Source organism: Ranitomeya variabilis, chromosome 1 (genome assembly GCF_051348905.1).
Source record: "Ranitomeya variabilis isolate aRanVar5 chromosome 1, aRanVar5.hap1, whole genome shotgun sequence".
Lineage (NCBI taxonomy): Eukaryota > Metazoa > Chordata > Amphibia > Anura > Dendrobatidae > Ranitomeya > Ranitomeya variabilis.
The window spans coordinates 481,803,421-481,815,907 of NC_135232.1; the positions used below are offsets into that span (position 1 = coordinate 481,803,421).

A 12,487-nucleotide genomic window follows, 5' to 3' on the forward strand; every position below is an offset into this window, starting at 1 on the left:
TCTGTTTATATTTTTCAGGTTCCCATTAATTAATTTTGACAGATTGGACTTTTCTTAACAAGGCGATACCACATATGTGCATTTTATTTTTTTATATCTTTGCTTTATATGGGCCAAAATGAGGGTGATTTGAAATTTTGTTTTTTTTTAATTTTTTTAATTTTTCATATATATTTTTAATTTTTTTTACAGTACTTATTAGACTTGAAGCTGTGATTAATTGCTTGTGCTATATACAGTAATGCCACAACATCGCAGCATATAGTACAAATAACAGTCACCTTTGAAGCCCGTCCAAAGGCAGGGTTTCAAAGGAGCTCTGTAATGACAAGCACGGGGAGTGTTCAGCAAAGCCCCAGCTGTCATAGCAATCCATTGGCAATCCACGATCACGTCGATGGGTGAAGAGAATGACGCGCCCCTATGCTGGCGTGTGTTAAACGTCGCTGTCAGAGTTCGGCTGGCATTTAACAGGCCAACAACTGCGGGTGGAGCACGGCTCCAATTGCAAATGCTAGAGCCTGGCTCAACCCGTGAACCCGCTCTATACGCTATCTTCCGACTTTAATGGTACCATTTATGGCAGATGTCGTACAGGGGTTAAAAAACAGTGTAAATGCAGCTATTGGATAAAATTCATGCTGCAACTAAGAACCAGTAGAAGGTAAGAAATTTTGTAGGTTACTGAACTTTTCATGCATCAATTATAAAACGGGGTTCAAAAGTCAGGCATATCCCTTTAATATTATAAAATATAATATAATTTAATATTGAGACAATTAGAGAAAAATGCTCAGGATCATTGGACACCGTAAAATCCACGTAGAATATAGACCTACATAAAATTCCCGTGTTTTTAAAGTACCAGTAGTTTATGCCAGCTTTCACAAACTGTGCCACAAATTGACGCAAATCAAGATGTGTACCAAATTGCAAAAAATGTCCTTAATTTTTGTGCTTTACTCAGCAAAAACAAACTTCATAAATAAAAAGTGGGAAAATTATCTTTTATTCTCACCAGACATTTTAGTGTCTGACTTTCAGGTAGTTCTTAATGTGACCGTGTCTAAAGCTGGTGCAAACAGCACAGAGGAATTGCATTTCTGAGGAGATTAGATACAGTATAAAACACTTGAAAAAGAAAGGAAATTTCAGAGGAAACGATGGCATTTAAAATAATCAGAAGACATTAAAGAAAAGATCTGGCTGATGATCAGGTCTTAAAGGGGTTGAATTATCAGAGTCAACTAGTTTTTCAATGAAATTGTTGTTGATTGCCACAAATCCTGCTCAAGACACTGCTAGGCGGACAATTCATTTGGCCAGGGAGAGCCAAAGGCAGCCAGGCATTTTTCCTGCAGCTGGAAATATAGAATGACATGGTGGCTGTTCACACAAATGGCTGCCCGTGTAATAACAGAATGGATGACTCAGGTCTGCCACATTCAAAGGTTACAAAAAAATGTAGAGAAAGCAGATCGGAAGAAAAAAAAATAATAGTATGAAAGGAAAGAAAGTATGAAAGAAAATAGGACATAGGAATTAGGAGGGTGAAAGAAAGGTCCTCAAGAAGAAACATAGGAGACAGGTACAAGATGTTCAATGTAAGAAGAAACAGACAGGACACTCAGGCAGAACTAACAACCTTTGCCTGCAGAAAAAAAAGAAACAAAAGGCATTGGGGCCATTAATTTCCAGCCGCCATATCAGAAATTTGAAAGAAGGGGGAAAAATTGATAGCAAAGTCTGTACGGGCTCACTATATAGTTTTTTTCCCCCCAGGGTGGCTTTCTTATTGGATTGACTTTGCACTCAGAGAAGTTACAAGCCAGATTCACTGGTCACAGTACTTTAATTGTTCCTACAAATCTAAAAAGGTCAAATCATAAAGCCTTATGTACCTTTCAATTAAACTTCAGGATAAGAAGGTCTAAGTAAGGATCCATTACATAGGTAAACAATACTTTCAAAAATAGAGATTTGGGATATATATATCCCAAATCTCTATTTTTGAAAAATTATATATACATATATATGTATGCAGGTGTATGTATATGTATATTATATATATATATATATATATATATATACACACACACACACACTTGCATATATACATAAATATATATCTGTTAATTTGTCAATACAAATAACATGGATTCATTACCACTTTTTTTTAATTAACTTTGATAGATCTAAGATTTAGATATAAAAAAAAGAATTGTGAGATTACCGTAGTTTGGATGGATTTTGATCTAGATTTTATGTTCATCTTGAAAGTTGGACCCAGCGGTATCTCAACAAAATTATAGCTGAATTATATGAGTATGATTAAATAGTTATATCCCCCATATGAATGTAATAATTATAGAAGCTTCATTTTTAGAACAACATACTGGAAATAAGAATTGTTCTCATAAAACTCAAAATCTGATCAAGCAGCTAAGGCTTTATTCAATCCCGTTGCTTAGAAAAAAAAGACATTGAATTTTATTTACCTGTATATATTGTATTACAGGTATTTTTGGGAGCAAATAACTACCTTCCAGCTAGGGTTATCCAAATAAGTAAGCACATACACATTGCTTCTCCACATGAAGGACCTTCAGAAGAATTCATAGCCACCTCTGGAATAAGGGGCTCAGTGGTAAGCAGGTATATTATAAAGGTGTGTCCACATGTCATGTTTTTGCCACGTTTCCCCATTATTTTGTCTTTTTTTGCAGTGACAAAATGGAGCATTTTACTGTCCCAACAAAGTGAATGAGATTTCTGAAAACTCGTGCTTATTTTTCCTTGCTGATTTGAATAGGATTGTCAATTCTTTGCAGCATTTTTCACCTATTCTAATGAATCGGAAAAAAACAAATTAAATAAAACGCATAAAAACACACTGAAATCCAGGTGTATTTTATGTAGCATTTCTCCTGCTAAGAGACATTTTTGATGCATAAATGTCTGCAGCAAATAATGATCATTTGCACATACCCTAAATCCAAGATCCCTGATTCACTTTAGTATTAGGATCTGTTTACTATGGGAGAGCTGGACTGAATAGCTTGCCATAAACATAGAACTGAAGCACAAACTACATTTTATAATTACATTTAATTAACTTATCGAGTAACTCTGAGATATAAAATATCATATGCTGAAAGTCCATGAAATAAAACACTAATACAGATGTACAGTTCAGAGATGTAAAAGACTAAAATAAAAACAAGCGCTCCACAAGAATAATAACTTTTTATAGCTCTAGGTCCTTTCCTTATTTTAAGAAAACCTTTGGAAATCAAAGGAGAACTAAGAAATGTAGCAAAATTGGTGTTAATACTTAGCATTCACAATCTAACTTTAAACCTTTTAGAATGGCCAATTCACATCATTTTTCATAAATATGTATTTCCCAATACACAGAATAACAAATAAAGAACACCCAAAGTATTACTGTATTTAGTCTGCACTTATATGGATCAATAAGAACTAGAGGAAAAATATATATATAAAAACAAGGTATCAAAAATATAAAATGCCTGAACAAAGGATATTTAGGAAAACTCGCAGCAGCTTCAACAATAGCCTTTTGTATTTTACAAATATCTTAATTACTAAACGCAAAAAAAAAATTGCATCTCAATCGAAAAAAGTAAAATCCTAATATTACAATATCCTACATCAATTTCCCTGCTATTTAAAAAAAAAAAAAAAGAATAATTACATGCACTAAAAATTACAATATAAAAATATATAATGAAAACACTAGTAGGATTTTATTATGTAAATATGCAAAAATGTTAAATATAAAGCATCCCATTGCATTTGTATATACATGAAGGTTTCTATATGGTTGTACACCTCATCTAATTATGGGGAAGAGGACGGTCTACAGAAAACTGGTAACAATGGATAGGCAAGTCAGGATACAATGTGAAACAGCTCACCACTATAAAAGCTGCTGTGTACATAATAACCAAAAGATAAAAAAGATGCAGAATGTAAGTCATACAAAACATATACATGAATGTAACTCTTCATTAAAAAAATAAATAATACATATATGTACATAATTGTATAAAATATATATATACATTTTTTTCTACTATTTAAAGTAGCTTTCAATATGATTTTATATTAAGTCTCATGAATCCTTAGACAGATTGGACTGTTTATTGTGATATTGGTTGTTCAGTGGCATGTTTCCAGGTTTTGGTTTTATTCAGCACTATGCAAGACTAACTTGGTTGCCAGTAGCTTCCAAAGGCAGGTTTGTGACATGATATTCACCTGAACTAATCTATTACATATTGTCAGTTGGTTATATTGTAAGAATGTTATGTTTTAGGTCTAAATAGCGAAAAACCTATGAGACAACGCAAAGAGAGATCTACTTTGTGCTTATGCGCCATTAGTTGGAAGAAGGAAACGCAACTAATGACTTATTAGCCATGTACGGCAGTGCAGACATCTTTAGCAAAAGTAGAGTGGTCCAGGTCCAACCCATCCACTGTTCATGAAAACACCCCAGGCTGGCAGCAAGCAGCGGTGCGCTCTCTACTGGCGAGTCAGAGCCAGGGCAACCTTACATAGGAAACAAAGGCAAGGAAGAAACATTCTGCATTGCTGCTTATTCGGAGCAATGGCCTTTTGGTTGAGTATTCATTAGAAAAGTAAAAAGTGACAAATTCGGCTACACCTGTCACATTCAATTGAGTAAAGTGTATGGAACACTGCAAAAATAAAGGGGAGGGAAGTGGTCGCAGTGTCAACATGTGCTCAGAACTAAGTGATTTGACTGACAAAGGATAACAGTGATTCTTTCTACGTCTCTTGTTGACTTTCCCATGGACAATGTCTCAATAAATATCCTCAGATTACCAAGTAAATAAAATCCCCTTCGATTCTGACCAGAGGGATTTACTAAACCTGGATTCCGGTTAATTCAACGTTAAGCATGTTCATCCTCGCAAACTGACAAATTAGCATTGTCAGCATCAAGTCTGGAGTTAATCAAACAATATTTAATTTTCCTCACTGCTACATACATGTCCTGGGTTACAGATGGTAAAACCTTACATGACGAAGCATTGTTATTATACAAATTATTAAGACTTCTAGATTATTAATTGATTAGTACAAAGATAATATTCCAAGTAATGTCACGTGTAAGAAATACATATAAATATATAGGTATTTTATTACTATTTATCAATTTGTTGAAAATTTGCTCCTGTACCCTTTTATCTACCGATACATATCCTCATACAATTAGCTTAAAATTTAATATATTTCACACAATTTCAAGGCGTATATCATTTTTATATAAAAAAGTCAACTGTAAAATACAATCTTTATGTAAACACTAAACCTATATACAATGCAAAGTACAGGAATAGCAGTAAAATAGCAGTAATAGCAGAAAGCACTCAATGCCCAACAAGAAATACAGTTTGGTAGCTGAATTTCTGGACAATTCTCGTTCCTAACAAACATACTGAGAGCTTAAAATAGGCTTCCAATGAAACTTGAGCTACCATACATGTGTCCGAGATAGGGCCTGAGAGCCCCAATGGGGACAAGGAAGAACTGTGGGGACATGCACATCCATCTGTGTGTACACATATATTTGTAACAACAAGTACTGGAATCGTTTCTTACAACGCAATATTGCATAGCTTCTGGTGACAAAAATAGGGAGTCTGAGAATTTTCCCTATACAAATGAATTAATCCTTATTATTAGGACTAAGATGGTTCATTAATCAGAACAAAAACGTACCCTTCAAACAAATCAACGGAGTCATATCTCATTGATCATTAAGAACAGTTCATGTAGTTCCAAATCCTACTGAATCAATATGTGACAAGTGGGTGTCTTCATCAGAGGGAACTCATAAGCAGATGACAGCAACTTTGCCTTTAATATGTGTAGCCATCAAGCAGCTTTAACCCACTGAAAAATGTAGAAATACCTCTACAAAGCAGCAGATGGTGCTATTCCCCTTAGCAAACCTTAGCGCATTACCGTCAGCGTGCCTATTACAAAGTTTTACTATATAATGGCACAGTCTTTATTCCAGCAAATCACATTGGTGCGTGCAGCACTAACTGTGAGTTAATGTACCTAATCTCTCATTAGGAAAATCGCAATATCTAGCTGTAAAGTATAACGGCAGAATGTTCTGTAGCAACATTTTACAAGTAAAAAAAAAAATTATGTATGTATGTGTGTATATACACACACACATATATATATATATATATATATATATATATATATATATATATAAAATGTGTATTTTGTACCTATGCAAATATACAAATGGGTAGCACTGGCATGCTTGTGCTCTCATACACAAAGGCTGTAAACAGGTGTCATTAATGCATATAGTTTACTGGTAGCCATACTTCACTTTACGTTCCAAACGTAGATTGCACACAAGCAACGTGAGCCCAGCTTACTACCTCATCCTTCAGCCCAGAAAGAATCTCTCTGAGGTCTCAGATTATCTTTCAGCTGGGGGCACATGACTACCTCCTAGTGCTGGAAACTTCATGGAAGAGTAAATTGTTTAGTCGCAGGAGAAAATAATCAAGGTGGATCTACTTACAGTTAGGTGGTACTGCCTCCATACTTCTGGGCAAGCCTGGAAGATAAAAAAAAATATTGATCAGTTAGCAGCATGAAACAAGGTGCTTTACAGCCTGTTGGTTTTGGCATAATAAAGCATCTGCTGGTGCCGGTCACAGGCAAGGAAAAGGCTTAGCTGAAAGGGCCTGGATTTCAGCTTCAAAAAACCTGGCTGCACTGTTTAATTGAATTTTACACTGCTTTAACACCACCCTGCCCTGAAAGTAAGCCAGGAAAGCCTCCACCTCCTTAAAAGTTTTCGGAATCTTTTACTTGAGCCATCTGTATCTCGGTTCGGGGTGATAGGTCTCGTGTGTGTATATACACATAGTTGTATGTTACAAAAATAACTTGCATATTACAACTCTAGTTATTGGCATTTAATACATTCATCAAACTAACAGTTGTGCACAAAGAAAGCTCTTTAGGCTCTAAAACAGTATTCTACGTAACCCTCAATGAATGACCACCTCCTAGTGTACCGGGAATACGACCATTACAATAATAGAACATTTCAAAAGCAAAAAAAAATTGGCAAAAAAAGGAATGAAAAAATAATTTACCCTAAAGTCTCTCGGACAATGTTAAGACTTAAATCTGAATGCGTCTAAAAAGGCAAATAACGGGAATAAATATTCATTCTTTAAATTTTACAACAACAAAAATTACGTTTCTGTTTCACAAATTTGAGATTCAGTCAGTTATTCGGGAGTAAAGTTCATAAAATGTACGGTATTTAAGAGGCGTAAGATCCTTAACAAGGTGGCACATTTAAGCTGTAGACTGCGCACCAGACTAAACCTACGCCATCCATTCGGCATACACTGCAGATATAATGTACGCACGTTTTGGGTCACATATGCCACAAGTTGGTAGACCACAATCTGTTTTTGCGCAGACCTGCCTTCTTTTTATTGGCGGGGCAAAATGTTGAAAAATACTACATAGGACAAAATTTTAGACAGTTTACTGTCATAGAGGGACTGATCAATTCCTATATTAATCCATTGCGATACCTTAGAAGGATAGTGAAAAAGGCCAGCAGGAAAGCTGTGGCCAACTAGTCCTAGACTAAGAGATATATTATTGTATTCTATAGACCGGACCAGTTTTAGGTGGGCTCTGGCAACATAGTAGGGCGTAATAATAGTAATAATGTAATAAATAATAGTAATAATAATAAAGTAGTAAGAATGCTACAAAACAGTGCCCATACTCAACTGAAATATACAGTATATCCAACTTAATAATGCTATTATACTGCCATTCAGTGTCTAAAAAAAATTACCTAGTAAACTACCTACTGGTCTACATCAGGGAAAAAGTTTTTTTTGTTAAGTCTAGGGTATTAAACCTCCACATGGTAAACTGTAAAGGAAATCAGTCTCCAAACTTCTGCTGCCTAATCTGAGAGTCGCATAATATGTAGGGGCAGAGACCCCAATTCCAATGCTGTGTCATCGTTATCAGCAGGAGATTATCAGTAGAGGACTAGTAAACCTGCTTCCATGTAGTCCAACCCCGCTCCCACCATTGATTGGCTGCTTTATGTGCACACTGTACGTGGGAAGAAAGCTGCTAATCAGTGGTGTGGGTGGGGTCACAAGGCTCAGCATTCAGAGAACTGCTAGATCTCTGAAGCAGAAAAAAACATTTCTAATTAAAACTGTAGCAACCAGCCCAGTAAGTGATACATTGCTGGAATCAGGGTTTCTGCGCTTACATCATGTTGTTCTCCGATGGGGAAGCAAAAACCTGGTGACAGATTCCCTTTAAGACTGGGACCAGATATAGTGGATTTGCAGTAGTATTCCACACTACTGGACAAGTATACCAAGATATACGGTAGTAGACACGTATGTCTATGTAGTGCCAAACATCAGAGGCATCTATTGGGTAATCCTCCTTGTATCCTTATGCAAAGCTTAGTCACTGTTGGTGATGAGCAAGCGTACTGGAATAAGGTACTATCTGAGCATGCTCGAGTGCCTAACAGGCAATCCTTGCATCTGTCGAACACCCGCGAGACATGCAGCCGCATATTTGTCAAGCACGCCCAAAATACTCCATTAAGACACAAGTGTGCTCGCTCGTCATTAGTCACTATATAATGAAAACATGATCAATTACATTTTTTTTATTTGATTCTTCACATTTTCAGAACATTTGCTTGTTGCCCAGGTGCTATAGATTTAGTGTCTAATACAGGGCAAAGTCGTTTGCCTTATATCTAACAACTATATTATATTTTGTAGTGACAATTATATTCAGCAGCCAATAGAGAAACATAAAGCAGCGGCCCAGACCGTGATACTGTACTCTAGGCCTGTATATAACTGCTGAATGAGCTGCCTTCATTTACCATTTTCACAGGTTAGACTGAGCGGAATCGTGTCATTTCCACTTTAGCTATGGTTAGTTTTCGATTACTCACAGTGTTTCCGAATAACATGGTTGAAAAATTACAATTACGGACATGAAGTAACCTGGCAAGGTGCCATACTCTCAAAGGACCGCTGTATATGTGAATAAGAAAAGAGAGGCAGAAAAGCAATGGATGCACAAAGACAAACTGCAGTACTCCCCAGCAGTCACTAAACATTGGACGGAGCGGCGGCGCTCGGCTCCGGACCTTAACTTACATCTAAGCCACTGCCAGAGCTAATTACATCTGATAGGGGAGGGAGACCCTAAAAATATCATATCGATGGGCTCTATTACTGAGAAATAATCAATATGCAAAGTCTTGGACAACTCCTTTAACCCCTGCAAGACCTTGGGATTTTTTTTTTGCTTCTTTATTCCCCTTCTTCCCTGAGCCATAACTTTTTAATTTTTCCATCAATATGGCCATGTGAGAGGGCTTGTTGTCCCTGAAAACATGCGAGCTCAGCACCATAGCAGGGAGAAGTGACCTATGACGTATATTTAATTATTGCTCATGCATTTCCATATATTCCACTTGGTGGCATGTTGTCCTGCGCTTTTGTATAGGTACTCCTTTATGGCTTTAAATGTTTGTGTTATAATTCCAATAAAACAATTCTACATGGTTTCAAAATACTCTATGCTTCCCTGGATGCTTTAAGCTTGTCAGTCTGGGATTCTGTCACTATTATATTAATAAATACAAATCTCAGACCTGAAAAAGGATTTTGTATTTACTTTAAAAATCCCCGTCAGAAAGGCTGTATGATTCTTTATGAACGTGTAACTCAATCTCTGCTCCCCAAATTGGTGGCTCCTCAGGGTCCGTCCTGCTGCACCTAACTTCTCACACTGTTCAGTGCACACTTCCGCTGGCTGGACTCACCACCTATTTCATTAAATTTTATAGCTAATCACATAAAATGCTCATTTTAATATCAGGAATAAAGCAATCCTGATGGGAATTTTCTAAGTAAATACACCGGCCTGTATAAATAATGTATACAGTTCGTATTGTGAAATCTGGTAGCAGATCCGCTTTAAAGCTGGGTTGAGAGAAGTGTACGAAAAATTGTCTTTTTTATTTAGAAAAAAAAAAAAAGGAAATCTTTCATATGCAGTGGCTTGAGAAAGTATAAATCCCCCTTGGCATTTTTCGTGTTTTGCTACCTCACAACCTCAAATTTCACATTTTTTTCAAAGGAGGGTTTGCATCATTTCAAGTATAGAACGTGATTACAATTCTGAACATTTGGTTTTCTTTTATTTATTTTTATCTGGCCTTAGGGGGGTGGGCCGGTCTCTGCAGGAACTTAACCCTGCTGTGTCCTGCAGAGATCTGGCTCCCCAGCCTATTCCACACAAGCAGGTTCTATTTAAGCCAGCTCCTCAAATCATTCCTCGCCCGCACGTTGGTTCCAGCCCCATTTGTGCCGGTGCTTGCTATCCTGTATTCAGATTCTCATTACTGACCCGGCTAGTTACCCATCCTGTCTGAACTCTCCGCTCCTGATCCCAGCTATTCACTGATCCGGTGCTGCCTGACCAGACACGTTTGACCATGCTTTGTCTTTGCCCTACTATACCGTGCCTCTGACCTGTTGGTCTGCGTGTAAAAATTTAAATATGAACTACCATAGGTCCATTTACTGTTTCACATTTGGACAACACATGTAAAAGACTGGGCAATCTAAAGTTTGGACATATCTATTCATGTAGTGATTTTCCTTCTTGTTATTAGAATGTGCACATTGTAGATTCAGGCTAAAGGCAACAAAATCAATAGACACATTGAAACGGGGAGTAAAAAGAAACAGGTGTTAAACAATCCAAAATGTCTGTTAAATGTTATATTCCTTAATTTTAGATTCCTTTTACCTTGATTACAGATTTACACACCCTTGACATTATCTCAAACAGCTTCATCAGGTACTTCCAGAATGTTTTCCCAACAGTTACAAGAGGTTCTGAGCTAATTTTTGCAGCTTTGCCTTCACTCTGTGAACCAACTCATCCCAAACAATTTCAATTTAGTCGATGTCAGGTGATTGTGGACACAATACTTCATCCCCCTTGGCCACATACCACTACATGGCCTAGAAGTGCGTTTTGAGTAATTGTCCTGTTGCAACACTAATAATTGTACCACTAAGTGCAAACCAGATGGGATGGAATGTCTTTTTCACAATCCTGCTGTAGCCATGCAGAGCAAGTGCACCTTGTATTTGGAATAAATAACCTACATTGTCAACATCAAAGCACTGCCACCCGGTTACACCTCCCCTTCATGGTTCATAAATGTCCTCAAATGTTGAAACCATCCGCTCACCTCATCTTAATCTCAAAAAGGTATGGCAGATGGTGCAAAAACTCTCTAATTGTCTCATTTTAGACAGTGTATTTTTACAATTATATAATGTTCACTCCTTGTGTTGCATTCCCAAGTAGGTCTCTTCCTCTTGTTTGCGGTCCTCTGTGGTACTTTGATTAATTAGACCGTAAAGGCCTGCTTCTCGAAGACTCATCCGGAAGTTCATGTTGAGATGTGTCTGCTACTTGATGTCTGTGCATCATTTATAATGTTAGCATTACAGCGAATTTGCACTTTTTGAGGCTAGCAACTGTGATTAACTTATCCTCTGCAGCAGAAGTAATTTTTGATTGCCCTTTGCTGGAGCGGTCTTCATGAGAACCAGTTTCATCACAGTGGTAGATAGTTTCATGGGTGCACTTGAAGATACCTTAAAGGTCCTAGAAATTATCCTGTCTGACCTTTATGTCAAAGTAATTATGGACCATTATTATTTATTTAGTTGAAGTTGTTTTTGACATATACTGGCTTGCAAAATTTGTGGAATATGGCTCAGCCCTGTATGGAACTGTGTACCAACATTGCCTCTGCAAAACACATCTGATGGTCGTAAACACTTTCTGGAGGCTGTTGATTCCACAGATAGACTCTTGATGTGGCATACCTGTGAATTGGAAGCCATTCCAGGTGACTACCTGATGAAGCTGCTTGAGAAAATTCAAAGGGAGTATAAAACGGTAATCAGTACAAACTTGCTGTAGTTTGTTTAACATTTCCTTACTCCTTGTTTCCACATGTGTACCCTTATTGCTTTTGCTGCCTTTAGTCTGAATTTACATTACGTGCATTCCAATAAGAACAAGGAAAGCGATTACATGAACATGTGTGCCCAAACTGTACGTAAAATAAGCTCATCTGAACCTGAACTAAAGCCGATTTCGGAAGTCGCACCAAGAAAAAGCTTATTCCTACAATGAGAACAATTCTTCCAAAATATAATTATAAATATATTTTTAAGTATTCAGTTAAATATCATTAATAAGAATTTTAATTTTCTCATAAAACTGTAATGCAAACGCGCACAACTGTAGAAGCCACTAATTTCGATACATGATCATTTAT

The 12,487-nt window shown here is 36.8% G+C and overlaps 1 protein-coding gene across 2 annotated transcripts in view; it reads right to left on the minus strand.

Annotated features, from left to right (window-relative positions):
* ZCCHC7 (zinc finger CCHC-type containing 7) overlaps positions 1-12,487 on the minus strand; it is a 250,045-nt gene that overhangs the window by 63,535 nt on the left and 174,023 nt on the right. For both annotated transcript variants that reach the window (XM_077251623.1, XM_077251631.1), the window contains exon 6: positions 6,608-6,643. In XM_077251623.1, the coding sequence (XP_077107738.1) occupies positions 6,608-6,643 (36 nt within the window). The remainder of the gene's footprint in view (positions 1-6,607; positions 6,644-12,487) is intronic.